General features: G+C 41.5%; 1 protein-coding gene across 1 annotated transcript in view; it reads right to left on the minus strand.

The window, feature by feature from the left end:
• Positions 1–693: 693 nt before the first annotated feature.
• Positions 694–20,342, minus strand: part of cacna1c (calcium channel, voltage-dependent, L type, alpha 1C subunit) — a 335,868-nt gene continuing 316,219 nt past the window's right edge. The window contains exons 38-48 of the mRNA XM_036577755.1: positions 19,647–19,743; positions 19,438–19,540; positions 19,206–19,307; positions 16,693–16,820; positions 16,465–16,599; positions 12,651–12,991; positions 10,660–10,785; positions 8,334–8,452; positions 8,120–8,217; positions 5,810–6,154; positions 694–3,967 (exon numbers count right to left, since the gene is read on the minus strand). Coding sequence (XP_036433648.1) covers positions 3,590–3,967; positions 5,810–6,154; positions 8,120–8,217; positions 8,334–8,452; positions 10,660–10,785; positions 12,651–12,991; positions 16,465–16,599; positions 16,693–16,820; positions 19,206–19,307; positions 19,438–19,540; positions 19,647–19,743 — 1,972 coding nt within the window. The 3' untranslated portion in view covers positions 694–3,589. The remainder of the gene's footprint in view (positions 3,968–5,809; positions 6,155–8,119; positions 8,218–8,333; positions 8,453–10,659; positions 10,786–12,650; positions 12,992–16,464; positions 16,600–16,692; positions 16,821–19,205; positions 19,308–19,437; positions 19,541–19,646; positions 19,744–20,342) is intronic.

Here is a 20,342-nt window from a genome sequence, read left to right on the forward strand (position 1 = left end):
TTCTTGGCAGGCTGTCATGTATTTCTTAGCCGTGTTTCTTAGTGCGCCTCTGATTTTCCATGTCTGATTTTTTACTTTTACCTGCCTTTGTTTGTTGAATTTGTTAATCTTGGAGCTACTTACCAACACCTGACTTAGGCCCAATCCTATCTCAGCCCTCACCCCTACCACTTAGCCCTCTGCTTTGTGTGTTCACGTCTAGGGGTAGGGTGTCCTGATTCTTGTTGAGATAGAGGGGTGGGGTGAAGTGTTGGGGCTACTTGACCCTCCAAACGGAGGTTTTCAGAGACTCCAAACTGAGAGATATGAGAAAAAAAGAAAAACCAGCAAGATGGAGAAAAAGAGACCAAAGAAACCCACAAATGTGAGAATTTTCCCCATTAAAAATTACGATAATCACTGTATTATCTTAGTTGAATGTTGTTTCAATGTATTATGGTTCTTTTATTCATAACAAGTATAAAAAATCGCTAATAGTCTGCTGATGTCTCAGTAGCTAGCTAAATTTCTGGTCCGTTCTGCCTGAAGCGCCAGAATATAACAGCTGCTCCATTTAAGGTGGAACAGGAAAATTCGAACAACAAGCTGGTGAATATCTGACTTCAGCTTCATATCACTGAAGAATTAGGGGTGGGCGATAATAAATAATTGCCCCCCTCTTTGAAGGCATATGATTCCCTAAATGTAACTAAAGCCCAGCAGTGAGGAGCTGAACTTTACCCTCCTCTGCTGTCACTGAAGACTGGCAAGGTAGATTTAGACCACTACCCTGTAACTCAGTTCCAAGGGGCGAGGTGACATGCAAAAACAAGGGGTAGAGGTAAAAATAAGAAATGGGACAGGCCCTTATTCTGTTGTTTGAATAACAAACATAATACAACTTTTGGTAATTAGTCTATTGAAAAGATGACTAAGACTGAGGTTTTATTGAAAATTAAATTATAGATAATATCACTAACTTGTTTGGCCCCTCGATCTGACACACAGATTGCCCGTTAATATTGACTTCAAATATTATAATAAAAAGGGCCGAGCCAATCAGACCCATCTCAAGACCTGCCCCACTGTTCGGGGCAAACCAGGTGGTAACGTCACTGGTTACGTCCTCCTGAAATGACCACCTCTCTGCCCACTTGCTAGAATATTAATCCGGTACGTAATCCAGGTTTCCCTGACGTACTGGGGCAATTCCTGTTGGCCACATTCTGCCTTCTACTCAAAACTTTTGTGCACAGTCAGTGCGTGAGCAGTACATAGTAGGCTACTTCCAACACAGCCTAAATGTTCGATTGAGAATCCGTTTGAGAAGCCTGGAATGAAGCACACACGCAGTATTGCAACAAACATCTCAGCTAAGTTTCAATCTGGGAAGAAAAATAGGAAAAAAACAAAAAAAAACAAAACACTTACTCACTTATCAAAAGCTATAAGTTACCGATACCCAGTGTGCAAAGCAGTGACATTTCTTTACCCCCTTCGTTTTGTATGGATTAATAAAGAATCAACTAAGTATGCTATATCAGTTCATACGTCATCAAATTGAAAATTCTTCATAAGCGCGTGTGTCATTCTGGCACTATACATGATGGGAGAACAGCCCACACTCCTTACCGCACATTATGGTCACGTAATAATATAACCTAGAACACCTTATTTGCATAATAGTTCGCTAAATCTTCCTCTCTGAGTATGTGTCTGTGTGATTGTATGAATGCATGCATACACTGCTAAACCAAGCAAAAATATTTCCGACAACAGCAACAACAACAATAATAATCATAATAATAATAATAATAACAATAATAATAATAACAATAATAATAATAATAATAATAATGTAATCTAATAGTGACTTTAATGATGATATATTTAGCCCTGTGTAAACTACATTAGAAAGAGTGTCTTAAATGATAGGCTACCCAGATGTCCCTGAATAAATAAACGTTTTTTTTTTTTTCCTCTCTCCTATCTCTCCCCAAAGTGCACCTTTAATGTCATGATTAGTTTAGCAGTATTCTCCCTGGTTTCGGGAGAGGATCTTGAAGTGGTCTATATTAACTGTGATAACAGTTCGACTGTGAAAAGTCAAATAAAAGCATTTTGGCAGTTTGAGCCATCCGGCTACTTCAGTAGTTTTACTCTTCAGACCGTCAGTCAAAGTCAACCAGCACAAGAGCAGCAATAAAGAACAAGCCTTGGAAGCATGTCTGCCTTCGATACCCTTTGACTAAGCGGGCCGTCGCGCCGTCGGCACACTTCTGCTACCTTAAGATTTACCTGAACGCAACGACAGAGAGCATCCCCAACTGAGCACACATCCTCTCTGGGAGAAATAAATAAATAAATACAATTGTCAGAGGTGCATCCCGGCGGAGACGCTCCACGATGCTATGCGTTAGCCTCAGGCAGGATTATTAAACATCTTAATCCCCTTAAGAAAAAAAAAACAGGGGGCGCTAGAGTGGCTGAGAGTACAGGCAGGTACCCTCTCTTTTTTAAAATCAGGATAAATTACATTACAAAAATTCAAAGGCTGGCCTAGGAGAAAAAAAATTGATCTTTAATGCTGAAAATACTGAACGTTACCAAATACAGCATGCGTGGACACGACTGTTATGGCCTGAACCTTTCACAGCCACTGAGCAAGAGAGACAGCAGTAGAGCTGCGGATTAACTCCTCCTGCTCTCAGAAACACACCAAACTGGCCTACAAAATGAAAACGAGTCACAAAAGAAATCAGAAAGCAATGCCAAATCATTAAAAGGAGCAAAGTAGTAAAGTGAAACGATGGACAAGTCGAGGTATATGGCGGGCTGGGATGCAGGCCTCCTCCTGGTGGTCAGTTAAACAGAGGAAGAAGAGAGGAGAGCATTAGCTCCTGCACTTTAAAGTCTCTCTGTTGTACGCTCCTCCTCCCAGCGCTCCCACAAACACCCCCTTTCCAACCACACCGCGGCCTGTTGGAGGATACTGACTAGAGCCTGCCAGCGAACTGCTCTGCACGTCGGAGAACGCGAGCAAGAAGAGGAGCAGGAAGCCGCTTCCGCTCCGCGACGTCTTCTCGGCTGGAGACAGACCAGCGTGGTCCCCACTGAGCCCTCACAGGCGGCCTTTCGCTGCTGATGACGCCTTAACGATGAAGCGACGAGAAATGACGTGTGACGAAGTAGAGTTCTACTTTTTTTTTTTTGTCTGTTTTGTTTTGTTTTCTGTGTCGAAGTCTTTTTTTGTCTTTGCATCTTTACTTCAATCTCTCAGTCAAAGTTCTAAGAACTGTGAGGCACTTTAGATACTTTCTCTCCCTGTCACTCTCGCATTCGTACGCCCACGGACTCACTCGCACGCACACGCGCATCACATTTGCTCACAGCCATTCACACCTTTAAAAAAAAAAAAAGAAAAAGAAAAGAAAAACAAAACAAAATCAGTTTCGGCTAAGTCAAATTGCATTATACTCCTACAATAAATACAGGTTTGAAAGAGACCGTTCTGACTAGAGGCCGCCAGTGTCCCCACACAGAGCCGGGGGACCAATCGGGGGACGAGAGTGGGGCGAGACGGAGGAAGTCCTCGGTGCTGATGTCGTCCCTACAAGCTGGTCACACACTCCATGTCCTCGTCCTCCATCAGCCCGCTGTTCCTTTGACTCCCCCCAGCTGCCCGCAGCCCCCCTGCCCCATTCTCGTTGTCCTCCAGGCCACTTCTTAGCAGCTCCTCCGTTTCCCCAGCTCTGGACAGCCCCTGGCTGTTGCTCCGCAGTGGTTCCTGGGTCCCAGCATCCCTGCAGTGCATATAGGGCAGAAGGTTGCCGTTAGGGCTGGGAGGTCCGTTGGCATTAAGTATATTATCTGCCGCGTTCTCCATCTCCTCCATTGTCATCTCGCATGCATCAGCAAGCTCCTGCTTGGCCACTGCAATGAAGGAGGGATCCTGTGCATAGCAACCCAGCCCCTCAGATATCAACACCTGAGCAGGGAGAGAAAGAGAGAGAGAGTTACGTCTTTTTACTATTCTGCTGAAAGAACATGTTATTGCAGCACTCACCAGTTTGCGGCAGTCGTCACTCATACGGTTTGAGTATCAACATCGGTATTACGTGTTCATTTGATTAAAAATGTGCTTGCTGTCTGCGGAATGTGGCAACTTCTTCACCACCATACTACAAGCCCAAATCCAGCAAAGCTGGGACAGTAGGTAAATGCAAATAATAAAAGAAAGCAGTGATTTGTAAATCCACTTTGACCTTGATTTATATGAAAAGAGTATAAAGACCAGATATTTCACATTTTACCTTCATTTTGTCTTGTAAATTTACTCTCACTCTGAAATTGATGCCTGTGACACTTTGATTAAAGACTAGAAATATTGTGACATGTTCCAAAAAAGCATCTTAAAGGTGATGTAATCATGCTTGGATATAAAAGAAGCATCCAGGAATTACCTAGTTCTTTATGAGATAGAATGGAGGCTCCCAATTTTGCCAAAAAAAATGCATTAACAGTTAAAGAACAACAATGCTCAACAAACATGTGCAAGGATTTTTGGTATTTCAGCCTCTACGGTGCAGAATATCATCAAAAGCTTCAAGGAATCCAGAAAAATCACTGTGCAAGGGCCAAAAACTAATATTTAATGCCTGTGACACTGCACCCCTCAGATGGCACTGCACTGAAAGCCAACATGCTTCTGTAATGAAAATGGCCACATGGGCTTGGGAGTACTTTGGAGAACGCTTGTCAGTAAACACAGTTCATGGCTGATCTGTAAATGAAAGTTAAGAGTCTGAAATGCAAAACAGAAGCCAGTAGTAGAAACGCCGCCAACTTCTCTGGGCTAAAACTCAACTGATATGGACTGATGCTCAGTTGAAACGAGTGCTGTGGTCTAACGATCCAGATTGTTACCCATGTAAAGTTCAAAAGTCAGCGTCTGTCATGGTATGGGAAACCTGCACATCTGTGAAAGCACTATTAATGTTGAGGGGAACAGATGCTGCCTTCTAGATGACGTCTTTTTCAGGAACATGACTGCTTGTTTCAGCAAGACAATACCAGACCACATTCTGCTTGTGTAAGAACAGTGTGGTTTTAGTAAGAGAGTGTAGGTGCTAGACTGGCTTGCCTGTAGTCCAGAGCTGTCTCAAATTCAAAGCGTGTGGCACATAATGAAGAATAATATACAACAACTGAGACTCCAGACTGCTGAAAAGCTGAAGTGTTAAAAGGAAATGTGATGTCACACAGTGGTAAACATGCTCATGTCCCAACTTTTTTAGGATGTATCGCAGGCATCAAATTTAGAATAAGCATGTATATACAAAAACAATAATGTTAATTAGTTGAAACAAATACAAAAATATAAAATATATATATATAAAAAGAATTTGCAAATCCTTTTTATATATATATGTATTGCTTTCTGTTTTTATTTGCTTTTTTGGAATTTGGATCTGGGTCTGAGCCTGTTTTTCTATTTGAACTCATTTGAACCCACCAGTGGGTCCAAAGTTTTACTGCACAATTCTATTACATGAGAATATCTCAGCCAGTTTGCACTGACGTCCATGTAGTTACTGAATAAAAAGCCTTAGTTTGTAATTAGCCTGGGATTTTAAGACGTTAAAACATGTACCACTGAGTTTGAGCCTGTAATAATAATAACAATAATGATTAACAATTAGCAATAATATAAAGAATGGACCTGAAATAGCCTAATACTCACTGCATCAGATGCTGGTGTTTTGGAGATAAACTGATTAGATGAACCAAAAACAGAAAGTGAGGCACTGAGAGAGTGTCTTTTCCTCACCGCTTCCACAAGACTGCCAGCGCTGCCGTGCGAGAGTAAGCCCGTCTCTTTGCATGTTACAGACGGCACTGTTAGAGAGACGGGACGCAGCGCTCTCCGAGAGCCCCTGGTGTCGTTTCCATTGCTGTCGCTGCGGCATGTGCCACAGTTGACTGACGGTAGACTGCTGTTGAGCTTCTCGCAGGAACCAGTTCCTTCCAGCCTCAGTGAGGGTACAGGCTGATCGCACAGCCCACCTGGCCCTTGGGTGCAGGGACTGGCAGGAGGCGTGGAACACAGACGAGTGAACAGAGTTGGAGAATGACTCCTTCTCAGCAAGGGGCTCAGCCCTGCTACTGCCAGTGCCTGTGTGCATGCGTGAGGGGAAATAATGAGTGAGAAAAATAACACAGAAGTTACTGCTTGACCAGTTCCATTAACAGGGATTGGAGCAGATAACCTTATAAGGCATTAGGATTATACCTATTATAAGACATTTGCTTTTTAGTCATATCATCTTGTTTAAAGTTGACTCAGGGGGTGGAATTAGGGAAAACTGGAGAGCTCACAATTTGGTTACAGTAAAATAACTACCTTGTTACCTAAATGACTAATCTGGTTGGCCAGTGCATCCCTTCACTAAAACAATAATAATAATTATAATAATTTTTATTTATATAGCACTTTTTGTGCCAGTGGCAGCTCAAAGTGCTTTACAGACAGGTGGTAAAACACAGTTATACAAGAAATCATAAGTATTTATTTAGAATCAGAAGAAATGTTTTCATGTTTTCTGTATTTTACAGAGGGTATTTATAGAAGGCCACTATCTGTGAAATAACATCACGGCTGTGATTTGGTCGCCGTAGATCATCACAGCCGTGATGTTATTCATGATAACACATGACCTCGAGTGTTCTACTGCTTTTATACAACAGTTAAATAAATAAAGTAAGAAATTAATAAACTGGGCCGTGAACGCGGCGTTTAATATGTTTTAATGTTCGCAGCTCCTTCACCAAATTATAGTTCCTTAACGAGCAGCTTGTTGCTACGTCAGAGTAACGAGCTCCGCCCACTCGCTGCACAGTCTGCTGTAAGACTCACCTTTTGAAATACGGACTGAGCCATAAAACTGCCGCAATATCAAGTTTAGCTCAGTTTAGTCAGTTTTTGCCAGATCAGTATTAATGTTGTTTTGTTCCAGCCAGTCTGTAAAGCATCTTACAGCCCATTTAGTTTGGCGAATGGTGTTGGGTTCATTTCTGGCTGATTCCAGGTTGTTCAGCTGTTCTTCTGTCACAGCTGCCGACTGAAAAGCTGCTCAGTGGTGATGACAGTTTGGGAATTTAGTGTCGTCTCATCTTCAGAGTCTGACCAAATCGGCTGTCGGTCAAATGTGATCTTAAAAGTGTCCATTTTCTGTTTGTGGCAAAGTAGGAAGTAAAAACGTTCAAATGTATTGAGCGTCTCCTACAGCTGTCAAAGTCGTTGCTTAGCAACGGTGTCTCAGCGGAGTGATACAGTGTTTGTGAAAAAAACGTGATGTTATGGTGAAATAACAGCACAGTTAGAACGCTTCTCAACCAATCAGCTTGCATGGCCAGAACTAACTGTTGTATAACTGTTGCATATGGGATATTTTGACTACATTACATTTTTTTTCACTTGCTAAGATGTCATATTTTGCAGTGCATATGTTCAGTTCCCTGGAGGCCAGCACTGAGATCCAGGGATTGTTGGAAAGGGCACGTCACACTCTACTAACGTGGAGTTTGGCTTCGTTACAGATTTTTGTAGTTGCTTGTTGCAAAGCATTCGCTTCTCCTGTGGTTTTATTCGTTGCATCATCAGCAATTATTCGGCGTCTACTCGACTTCCATCATATAACTGTTGACTTTAAAAAATCTAACCCTGCCAACCCTAATTAGTAGCGCATGATATGTGGGCCTTGATCAGCAGAACAGCTTAACTTCAAGACAGAAACATGCTAAAGCAACATTAGGCCATTTAGACTACAATCATCTGCAATATGAATGTTGAGTTGTTACAACAAAACCATGATTTAGTTTTATATTAATTGCCTTTATTCTTTTATTTCACAGTTTGAAGTGAATTACTATCCAAACCCTCAGGCAAGCAATGTTTAAGGTCTCCATTGACTACAAAGCTTATTTGCAAATATGCAGTAAATATTCTTTAGCTTGACTGACTAGCAAATGCTTTTCACGCCCTGTTAATGCAACTGGCCCCAGATGCTTGTAGCTTAAGGTCATCTCCATAAATCAGTTTTTATGAGTAAATAAATATCCATTTTGCTATTTTTCCCACCTGGTGGTGGACTAGGTGCAGGGGTACTGCTGTCTTCTGAGAAGAATCAGCTCTGGTTTGTCTCCGTAGACATTCTAGATGAAAGGAAGATCGTCTGCCTGTGTTTGTCATGAGAAAGGATGCTAATTATTGAAGGTAAACCGACTGTCACAATAAAATGGATGCATTTCTTTTGTGTTCTGCATTTCTTTGCGTGAGAATTAATCATTCTTACCCAGTGCAGTAGGACAAAGAAAGGCTCGTCGGGGAGACTGCCACGGTCTTCTGTCCTCACCCACATCTCCTTCCTCCATCTCAGCTAGCTGCTTACACTCTTCATCCTGTAACGCCAACCTGTCACGCACACACATTCATTTATTCACGTTTTTGTACTGGATTTTGAGGTTTGGTAGGGGAGATGGGGGCACAAACTAATGTGGGGTTAAAATGTAGCAGTGATATTTAGTGGAACAGGTTCAAGCTGAATGTGCTTTTAGTCATGTTCTCCTATTCCCACAGCAACGTCATCTGAATTTTGACAGCAGTCGGACAGATAATTCTCCAGATTCACCCTGAAGACTGTTTTTACACCATGAAAGCATTTTGATTAGTGAGTCACAGAATTCAATCCTATCTTATTTTAATCTGTAATAAAGCAGCATTTAGAAGCAGATAAACAGCTCACAGTGAGAGCTAGCCAGGCTAAAGTACAGCCTCCACATGGGGGGGTTAGTTTTATTGCAGTGTTACAACTAAGCCTCCTACAACTACAATGTAAACAATGAGAGAACTCTGTCTCCTCCACATCCTATTTTTCTGTGCACAGATTTATCAAAAACATTGTACATTGTTATGTAAATAAAATATATTTTTAAATGTATTATTGCTGTTCTACTTCAAGATCAAAAATAAATTTCTGACACAAATTAAATTTACTATGAATATATTATTATGTGTTTACGCTGTAATTTACTCTCATAGTTGTGTATTGTATTAATTGAGTTTTGCATTAATTTATCAGATTTTTGGTGTCAATTTGCCCCTCAGTCTGTTACCCCTGCTGAAAAAAGACCATTAGAACTATTACATCAGGTATCAATCCCAGAATACCTGTTAACCCTCTGGGGTCCACAAAATCACCCGCATGACAAATTGGATGTTCTATCTCTGTTTGTGTGTCTTTGTGATGATCCAGCACAGAAATCCAGTTCAAACACTTCCTGAATCTGTAGAGTCGCCCTTTCCATTCCATCTTATCTCGAGATCATACGAGACTCACATCCGGAGTTATGAGCCTATGAAGAGGGGCTGAGATACACGTCATCTGCCTCTCACCGCGTGGAACTGGTGGATTGGTGTGTCTGTCTACATTCTGTGTGAAACGGAGGTGAGAGTCCGAGTGGAGTCTCTGAGGTGATAGTCCGAGTCGACTCTTGAGTCTCTTAGATTTAAGTCCGAGTTGAGTCTCGATTCTCTGACGTTCGAGTCAGAGCTGACTCTGGAGTCTCTGAGTCGAGTTTCTGAGGTGAGAGTCCAAGTCGAGTTTTGAGTCTCTGAGGTGAGCGTCCGAGTCGAGTCTCGAGTCTCTGAGGCGACTGTCTGAGCTCAGTCTCTGAGGTGAGAGTCTGAGTTGAGTCTCGGGTAACTGAGGTGAGAGTCCGAGTCGAGTCTTGAGTCTCTGAGGTGAGAGTCCGAGTTGAGTCTCGAGTCTCTGAGGTGAGAGTCCGAGTCGGGTCTTAAGCCTCTGAGGTGAGAGTCCGAGTCGAGTCTCGAGTCTCTGAGGTGAGAGTCTGAACTGAGTCTCCAAGGTGAGAGTCTGAGTCGAGTCTTAAGTCTCTGAGGTGAGAGTCTAAGTTGAGACTTAAGTCTCTGAGGTGACTGTCTGAGCTGAGTCTCTGAGGTGAGAGTCCAAGCCGAGCCTCGAGTTTCAGCCTATGAAGAGGGGCTGAAATACATGTCATCTGCCTCTCACCGTGTGGAACTGGTGGACTCGTGTATCCTTTTACATTCTGTGTGAAACTGACCAATGGACACTCGGGAAATCACTAAGGACTGACCATCATGCTGGAAACCCTTCATTCTTCATTCAGTCCACATCGGAGACTCATGTGAAACGGCGTGCAGAGAGTTTACAGCTGCTGAAGCTGCTGCAGCGGTTTTGGAAAGTAGTGATGAAGATAACGGAGCATTTAGATATGAAACATATGAGGATCATGATATATGAAGAGCCTTTAAAGGAGAGTTTAGGAAGAGATTAACAAATCCAGAGAGAACGACCTCAGACCACAGAGGGTTAAACCTAAACAGCAGGTGCCAAAAACAGAGTTTAGATTTTCATTTGTAGCTGAGACGTGTAGGTTGATGGCATAAAAAATTGATTAATCTTGCTCAAATACTTTTAGAGGTATTAATGTGTGAGGTTGTGCCCCTTTCTCCCCTCCTCCACACATGTATTCAGAATACACAAAAGACACAAACACTCCAAAACAGAGAACCCCTCAAACACAAAAGAGAAAATCAGTAAAATAACGTAAAAAAGAGGAAATTTTTGTATATTTTACATTTCAGTGGACAGCATGTTCTGATCACGATGGCACTCTCTCTCTGTGAACATCTCGTCATATGTTTCATCTCTGGACACCTCCTCCCGACGGATTATGGGGAGGCAGCTGTCACTTGAGTCCGAGCTGAACAGACAAAAAGAGATAAAATAAGTCAGTGGTGCCCAAAAATTATTAATTGCATCAATTAAACTCCCTTAAAGCAAAACTGATCTGATCTTGTTGCATCCCTAAAAGCAAGAGGATAGTGGGCCACTGTTGGCCCGCTGATGGCAAACCTGGCGGTCCACTGGCATTTGGCTCAGCATTCTCTGGATGGCCCACCAGTTGCTAGACAAAATTCCACTTATAATCCCTCATTTTCCACTCAGTCCAATTTACTGATTTTTCCTTCCTTCCTTTCTTTAGTTATACTTTGTGAATCACTATAAAGTCATTATTTTTTTCTCTCAGTTTGTTTGTAATATTTATCTTAGATTATTTTCCAAAATAAAAGACTATGGGCATTTAAAATGTTTGAGGAGATTAAAAACTAGTTAGAGATTGTATGCAGAACAGTAATCTGGGTGGTCTGAGGGTGGACCAGCAGTGGCAAACAGTCAGTGAGGTGCCGACCTTATCAAGTCAGTGGACCGATATATGCGTGCTATCTGGGATGACCCAATGCAACGCTTTGTGAGAGATCCTGACAGACAAGACTTTTACTTTGTATTGGACAAAAGACAAAAGTTTTGACATCCTCTGATATCTTTTCTTTTCAAACTTATCAAACAAAACTGACCTTCATTATTGTATATCTTGAGATTTACAATAAAAGACACCACTTTTTCAATTACTGACTTGTCACAGAATTCACAGAAATTTGATTTTAATCGCCTTTACGGTGTCTATATATATATATATATATATATATATATATATAGATATAGAGCAGCGTTTAGAAGCATATACACAGCTCAAAGCAAAAGCTAGCCAGGATAAAGCACAGCCTCCACATGGCAGGGTGAGTTTAACAGGCTGCTACAATTAAGCAGCCCCTAGTAAACTATGGCCTCTTGTCCACTGTAGAGCCAAAAGGTTCCCATGGCCGTATTGTGCCGTTCCATGCTGGTGCAGACTCGTGAAACCAGTTACAGTTTCTTATTTCACCTGCTGCCAAATCAGGTCTAGAAAATACCAAAGGAAAACTATGCAGGACAGTGGCTCAGTGATGCCTAACAGACTGACAGCTACACACACACACCACTTGAATGATTCTGGCTATATACTCTAAATATATGTTATTTGAGTTGGAACCAATCCTGTACTGTGGTGTGACGCACATTTAGCCTGATAATTAAGCTAGCATTAGCGTAGCCCAGCAGGCTACAGCTCAAAACTCCACAGAAAAGGTTAGATTTCAATTTTCTTTGACCCCAGCTCCACTCACTTGGAGTCATCTTCATCTGAACATGAGTTTTAGCCAGAATCAAATGTGTTCTGTGGTGAGAACATCTGTTAGCATGCTACACTAACGCTAACAAGCTCCTCTTCCGTAGTTAAACATTTAGTTGTTAAGATGGACTGAAAATCACAAACTGCTTACATTTATTTGGCAAACTGAACTTACCTGATTGTTTTCGGGTTAATAACACAGGATGTGGTGGCACAATACCAACGTATATGTAGAACCACTCAGCGAAGAGCTATGTCATTAAGTTATCCCACCTAACAGTTCTGTGGCCTCCAGCATGGTTATTTAACCATGCGGAGGAAATGCCATGCGTCATGGTGGAAAAGGGGCTGAAAATAGCAGTCCATATCTTCCCTACAGAATTTTAAAGACTTTAAATTAACTGAGGTTCAAATACTTTTCTTTATTGTTTCAAAATTTCACATAGAAAGGTTATCATTCAAAATCAGGGCCTGTTTTCTGGCTTACACATGGTGACGTGGTGACTCCACCATGGAGTCGTGCAAGCTTGTTATGTTTCTGCACCTCCTTTCCATACCTCTTGTTAGGGAAGCACCATGAGGAGTGAGGCAGTAGTACAGGTGCAAGCAGTGGTCTGGTGTGGCCGTCCACAGTGCTGATGGAGGGGCTGGGGTAGCAGTGTCCGATGGCGGTGTTGTTGGCGTTGTTGATGTTGGCATTGGAACCTGAGGAAGAGTAGCTGCTTGGGGTGAAGGTGGAGTCCACCAGTTTCTCATGCGATGGCGACTCTCCCTCTCCAGGGCTGCCTGACTTGCTGATGTGCAGCGGTCGCTGAGTGGTGAAGGACTGCGGGAAGGAGGCGCGGCCATCACTCTGATGGTAATAGTTCACGTGGTTTCCGAAGAGGCCGCCTGATCGCTGCAAAGAGACAGACTTGATCACTACACGCCAATATACACATAAATCACCCAACACAACTGCTTCACAAGCTGTCCTCTGCACAGCCACATTCAGTTCCCCTTTTTATTAAAAATGAAACACTGGAGTCACATATGACTTGGTAATTACTGCACTAAATAAAAAATATGAATACACACATTCAGTCACTCTTGCTTGCCAGCATGAATGAGAGCAAAGCGCAGACATGCATTCACGTAAATGAAATATACTGCATTAGACTGAAAGATGTCGAGGCAAATAATATGAAAGCATCACATTATGCATTTGTTTTGTTCTTATTTAAACTATATTTACCAGATATGCTGGATGCGCCAAAGTTATAGCGCATACCACATCAGCTCAACTTTCTTGTTCATTAATGCTTGTAATAAAGGAACAACTGCTAGATTTCAAATGGCAAAACCATTATAAAGGCACAGTAAAGATCACAGTAAGACTAAAGAGAGTATCACTTTGACCTCTAATAGTTAAGATGATCTTAAAGGAACTGAAAGATTTAACTGTCACTACATATCATCGCTGTCCAAAAACAAAAACAAAATAGGTAACTCCATTTTTTGCGATTGTGATTTTTCTACATCATTTGAACACAGCAGATATTCTTTAAATTGAATGAAAATTTCATGATTGAATGTATGGACCAATATAAATGCTCCAAAATTCCTTGGAATAAAATCTCTTTACATTAACTTACATTAAATGTAAAGAATGTTTTTGCCTTCTCCTGTAAAGTTGCCGTTTCTGTGATGTTTTTGCTAGCTGGCAAATGCAGAAGGAATTTAGAAGTTACTGTGAATATCTCATCGCAACCATATAGCTGTCATCATTTTTCTTCAAATCATCATTACAGTAAGCAGCACTGATTAAAACAACTTGTCAGATGAGAAGGAGAACGAGATAAAAGCTAAAGTTATCAAGGTTCTAAAGTACATGTGTCAGACTCCAGTCCTGGAGGGTGGCAGCTCTGCAGGCTAATGAGGCGTTCTGCTGCATTAAACTCACCTGATTCAGCTGATCAGCTCATTAGCAGGTCATGCAGAGCTGTAACCCCGCAGAACCCAGTTTAACACACCTGTTCTAAGGTATCTTAGCTAACTCTGGATACTGTACCTCAGTCCGACTCCCTTTTCTCTGGTTCAAAGAGTAAACAAACTTGTTTGGTGTTCACATTTTGTGTTGTATTTCTGGCCAAACACTCCTAAATATATATTTTTTCACCATATTTTTGGGAATTGCAAAATGCACTTATTCAGAAGAATAAGAAAGGTAGCCATCTTGCTCACAAACTCTGTCTGTGGGTTGGGCGAAAGCGTTATCTAGTACACTAGCCAATTCATGATTTCCAAATCCAAGTATACTGCACTCCGCAGGCATTCTTCAATTAAATTGTGACTCTGATAAAGAAAAAGCTGAGTTATACTAGTGCTAACTTGGTTGTATTTAATAGCTTACAGCTCAGTGGACAGGCAAGCAGTCAAGACTGGTTGACCCCACAGGGATTTCCAATGATATAATGATATAATAATATTAATTCTGTCCAAGGAATTCAGTTCTGCTCTATGGAGTACTGCACAACACAAAAATAACACTGAATGCCAGATTTTGTGGCCATTTAACTCAGAGGATATAAATTAGTGAATAACCAGGCGTAGCAGGTGTTTTGGAGCAGGGAAATAACCAAACTCAGGCACAGAGCACTGACTCATATGTGTCAGTTACTGTAATGCTGTGTAAAGCCCTGTTGGAGCTGGATTAGTTTTCCCAGAGGAGGTTTGGTAATGTAATTTGTGTGATTTGTCTGGCTGATTCATATGGATTAAAGAATCTGTGCAATTTCCCCAAACTACCTCAAACAGCCATTGTGCAGATGTTTAAGTCAGCATTATGCGACAGGCACCACATTTCTGAACCATAACGACACACTGTATGACTAAATGGCAAAAATGGCGTCAAAAAACCCCAAAGTGTGACACTGGACGAGGGAGGAGACTTTGGATCTCATTTCAGTGTGGGGCAATCAATGATGGTGCATAATCATAGCATATGGGAGGGAATATAAACCAAATTTTGTCACAAATGTCTTTTCATTTAAGCTGGTTTTCATGACTGGTTGAAGTGCTGTGAAAGTAAAACTTTCCAAATTCAGCCCAACAAAACAGAAAATGCTTTGCAAATATATTTGAGAAGATATTTCTTTTTGCTTCCGCCATCAGCAAAAATGTTGTGGATTTCTTTAGTCTTGTTCTAAACTCGAGGATTAAGGAATTGGATCAAATCAAGCTCCATTTTAGCTGTTAGCCTCATCTTCAGGATGCCAAAAAAAGCAAAAATAAGAAAAAAATGGAGGCAGCGTTTCCTATCACCCAGTTTTATTATTACAGCTCTGTGATGTTGATTTGAACACGATTACTATTACTGAGGGAGCTCCGAGTTCAGCCAACTCTACAAAGTAATTTGGGTAACACTTTCTATGAATGTCACCTTTGTAAGCATCTATAAACACATTCATAACATGTTATAATGCGTTCATAAGGCATTATAAACATGACTATAAATATTTCTAAAAATGCATTGCATGTTATAGCCATGCTTATTATGCATTATGAATTGTTAACATAATACATTATAAGTACTGTTCATAACAAATTATAAGAGCTCATAAGTCGTATTTGTCCGCTCTAAGTAAAGTGAAGCGTGCTGTACTAAAGCCTCCTCCAGTGTTCAGAGTGAGGCTTCAAGTTGAAGTATTTACTGAAGGATTTACTGAAACACTAAAACATTCACAGTAAAGCACATTACAGGCTTCAAATGACAGAGTTTAAACTAGAGCTGCATCAGTGTTTTACCCAATGTGGGAAAGGTAATGTTCACCACCGTTAGCTTGGCATTTGTCTTTACTTTACACTCTCCAAGCTGGGACTGACTTCTTTGGCACTGACATTATAACATGTTATTAACACTACTTATAATGCATTATATTAACAATTCATAATGTATAATAAACATGGCTATAAAGTGTAATCCAGTGTAATTCATTTTTATAAATGTTTATAATCATGTTTATAATGCCGTATGAAGGCATTATAACATGTTATAAATGTGTTTATAGATGCTTACAAACGTGACATTCATAGAAAGTGTTACTGTAATTTGCTTAGAATTATTACTTAGCAGATTCATGCTGGATTAAAATCATTGATCTCATCGGTAGTCACTCAAATTTAAAGCACCTCCCCAGATAAAGCTAATCCAGCTCCAACAGGGCTTAACGTGCTGAAAAACACAAAAGAAATTATCTGATACAAGAAGCTTGGTCTGACTGTGATGTGCAGATGCGGTGGTCACCCATAGGTCAGGAAGCTCCAGCGGCAGAAGCGATGGTCTGAGCTGAGCGAGGGAGAGGAAAAGAGAAAAAACTATCAGACCTTTACCCTGAAGATATCATCCTCAGATGCGGCACACACCGTCTCCTTCATGGCCTTCTCCAGCTCCTCCTCCACGGTCAGGTCACCGGATATGGCCCTCCTGATCTCTGGACCCATGTCATGCAGCGTACGCAGGCCAGCCTAAAAACGAGATCACATTCAGATTAATTAAAGGCTGTTGATACTGTGCACGTGCATAAAGAGACAGCAGCATGTGTATCGTGTTAGACCCACCTGCAGAGAGAGAGCTGACTTTGGGGGCACTTTAGCCACCAGGCCCTGCTCCTTCCGCTTCTTGAACTTCCTGAAGTATTCCTGGATGAGGAACGTGGCATAGAACTTCCCCACTGTCACCTCGTCATCTAGAGACAGACACCAGCACGAACACAGTCGAATAAGCGAAACCGCGATCAGATAAAGTTAAAACTTTTTATTTTTATAATTTGATTTATAATCAAACCCAGAGGAAGGAAATATTGTAAATGGCATCTCCTCTTTATCTCAAGGAACTTATCCTGGATGTGGTCCTGTTTGAAACCAGTGTGAGGCTCAAGCCATTTTCTCCTGTTCCTGAAATGTGGCTCTTGAGAAATAACCCTCAGATTTTCTCACTACACAGGCCTCTGGATTAACTCTCTAGTGTCTGACTCATCTCACTCCAGTCTGAGCTGAATAGTATTTCCAAAAGAAAAGTGTAAGATCTCTTTGTTTTCTTATACAGCTCTATTTCATATCGCAGAACTCTCTCAGCAGTCTGTCAGTGTAGAAGGAGAATTCATGCTTTTCTCATTCAGCACTAGATCTTCTCACAGTGAAATGCTGATGTTAATCTCTCTTTTCTCAGAGAGTCAGTGATCCTTCATTAATACAGTATTGAGATCTGCTGAGACAATCTTAAGAAAGATATTTCTCTCTGGGAAGAGACAAAAGGAGGTTAAGTGAAAGGTACATGAAGAGCTTCATTACTTCATTCCCAAGTTGAAACTTTGAACGCTTTCATAAATAACATATACACTGATCAGACATAACATTATGACCACCTCCTTGTTTCTACACTCTGTAGACTTTGTTAGCCCCCTTTTACCCTGTTCTTCAGTGGTCAGGACCCCCATGGACCCTCACAGAGCAGGTAGTATTTAGGTGGTGGATCATTCTCAGCACTGCAGTAACACTGACGTGGTGGTGGTGTGTTAGTGTGTGTTGCGCTGGTGCGAGTGGATCAGACACAGCAGTGCTGCTGGAGTTTTTAAACACCTCAGTGTCACTGCTGGACTGAGAATAGTCCACCACCCAAAAATATCCAGCCAACAGCGTCCTGTGGGCAGCGTCCTGTGACCACTGATGAAGGACTAGAGGATGACCAACACAAACTGTGCAGCAAGAGATGAGCTATCGTCTCTGACTTTACATCTACAAGGTGGACTGACAAGGTAGGAGTGTCTAATAGAGTGGACAGTGAGTGGACACAGTGTTTAAAAACTCCAGCAGCACTGCTGTGTCTGATCCACTCAGACCAGCACAACACACACTAACACACCACCACCACATCAGTGTTACTGCAGTGCTGAGAATGATCCACCACCTAAATACTACCTGCTCTGTGAGGGTCCATGGGGGTCCTGACCACTGAAGAACAGGGTAAAGGGGGCTAACAAAGTATCAGAGAAACAGATGGACTACAGTCTGTAACTGTAGAACTACAAAGTGCACCTATATAGTAAGTGGAGCTGACAAAATGGACAAGGAGGTGGTCATGATGTTATGCCTGATCGGTGTACATCCACATATAAAAAGGATTCTTCTGAGTGGCGCAACCGTCTAAGCGTTGGCCCTCATCAGGAGATCGCGAGTTCGATCCCTGGTGATGCTACAGCCGTCCGTAGCCGGGAGTCCGAGAGAGCACAATTGGCCTCGCTCTCTCTGGGTGGGTAGGATGGCCCCTCCTTCTCCCCCCATCACTCAGCGCGATGCTAGTCAGCGCAGGCGTCTGTTAGCTGACGTAACAGATCTGGCGGTTGGCGCTTTTCTCCGAGCGCGTTCGGCTGTCCAGTGACGTTGCGTGAGCGGCAGTTCGAAAAGAAGCGGTGGTTGGCTTCACAGGTCTTGGAGGAAGCCTGTGTTAGCCTTCACCCTCCTAGCGTTGATAGCATCGTGTGATTGGGGGAGTCCTAACTAGCGGGTGGAATTGGAGACGACTAAATTGGGGAGAAAACCGGGTAAAAGGATTCTTCTATTGTTACAAGCTTGACGTTGTAAAAATAGGTGCTATATAGAAGCTTGCACAACATTTTCTCCATCAATCTGTAAAAGTATTTCACTATGCAAATAACCATTTAGCATGCCAATGACTGAACCACTGTCTTTATGAAAGAACCTTTTTTAAAGAATGCACTAAAACATTTGGTAAAGTTTGGTGATATGATTATATGTAGTTTGTTATGAAGTGTTATGATTGTTTTGGTAGTAAGAAAATCAAATGTTCTATCATTTTTTGTAATAAAATAAACATAATTAAGGTATAAAGTCCAGGATCAGTTAAAAGTCCCAAATATGTTTTTTTTTTCACACTGATTTTGAACCAATGAATGATGCATATATGCAAATGCTCTTGCTTTCGTGAAAAAATGGTCTATTTTTGCTTATATGGACTGACTGGGGAGTGAACAGTATGTTTTAAAACTTTGAGTGTTTACTAGTAAATCAAATACTACAACTCCATGAAATATTGGCCAAATACTATTACTGACCTCCAGCTGGGGGCACAACCTGGTCCAGCAACTTCATACTAGTTCTCTTCCAGATTTTCTTCACTATGGCCCTCAGTTCTTCATTTGCCTGCTCCAGGTTACCTAACAGCACAAACCAGTGCACACCCACACAGACAGACACATGGAAAGTTAATGCTCTGAGAGTGTGTGTGTGTGTGTGTGTGTGTGTGTGTGTGTGTGTATAATACAGTGTGATTAGTGCATTTTATACCTTCAGTTTTAATGCGTAGGGCTGTGCGCACCAGGGCAAACAGAGTAGCGTTGAACATCACTGTGCCGTCGCTGTTCAGAGGCATGTTCATGGACACCAGGCGCTGGGAAGGTCAAGTCACGCATGCACCGTAAGTTGATGTTACGAGTTTTTAGCTTTATGAATATGTATTTGGTTCGTATATAAAGGCAGGTGGACTTGATATTTACCTTGCAGGCCACTCTGTGGGGACAGAGTTTGCCAAAGCCCAGAGGCGGCTGAATCCTCCTCAGTAATGTCACCACATCCAGATGCTTAATCCTTCCCCTGTGATCAACACATACAACTTTTATCAAACCGGAAAAGACAAAACTCTGGTGTTTTTCATGGTCTTTAATGTGAGCCCATATGAAATTGGCCATAAATGAATGAAATCAAGTAAAAAAAGAAAATTAACAAAGTGCAAATTGCACTAATGAGAACCAGAAAACATCAACATTGCACTGACACCATCAATAAACTTTCGTTGAGATCACCAATAGGCTTTCGAGATGCTCTGCATGTATCACATGATGAGGCAGGACCCACATATCGAAGAAGTGAAATATGAAAATATCAGCCTGCCAAACAAGTTGAGTCTCAATATACTGTTCTTTAAATCAACAAGCAGAATAACATACTATTAGAAAATACTGAAACACAAGTAGGTCTACACTATTACATATTTAGTGAAATTATGGAATAGAGAAATAATGAAATAAGGATAATATTTATTTCTGGACTGCTCACAGTGTTGGTGATGGGAACCAGACGTCTGAAAAGTTTAATGCTTCTAAAAGCTCTTGGATATTATATGTTATTATATGAAATGGCTTTAATATAATAGTTTTAAGATTTTGGCCTAAAATGTGCATTTATTAGCCATG

The sequence above is a fragment of the Colossoma macropomum genome, unplaced genomic scaffold, assembly GCF_904425465.1.
Source record: "Colossoma macropomum unplaced genomic scaffold, Colossoma_macropomum, whole genome shotgun sequence".
In the NCBI taxonomy this organism is placed as follows: Eukaryota; Metazoa; Chordata; class Actinopteri; order Characiformes; family Serrasalmidae; genus Colossoma; species Colossoma macropomum.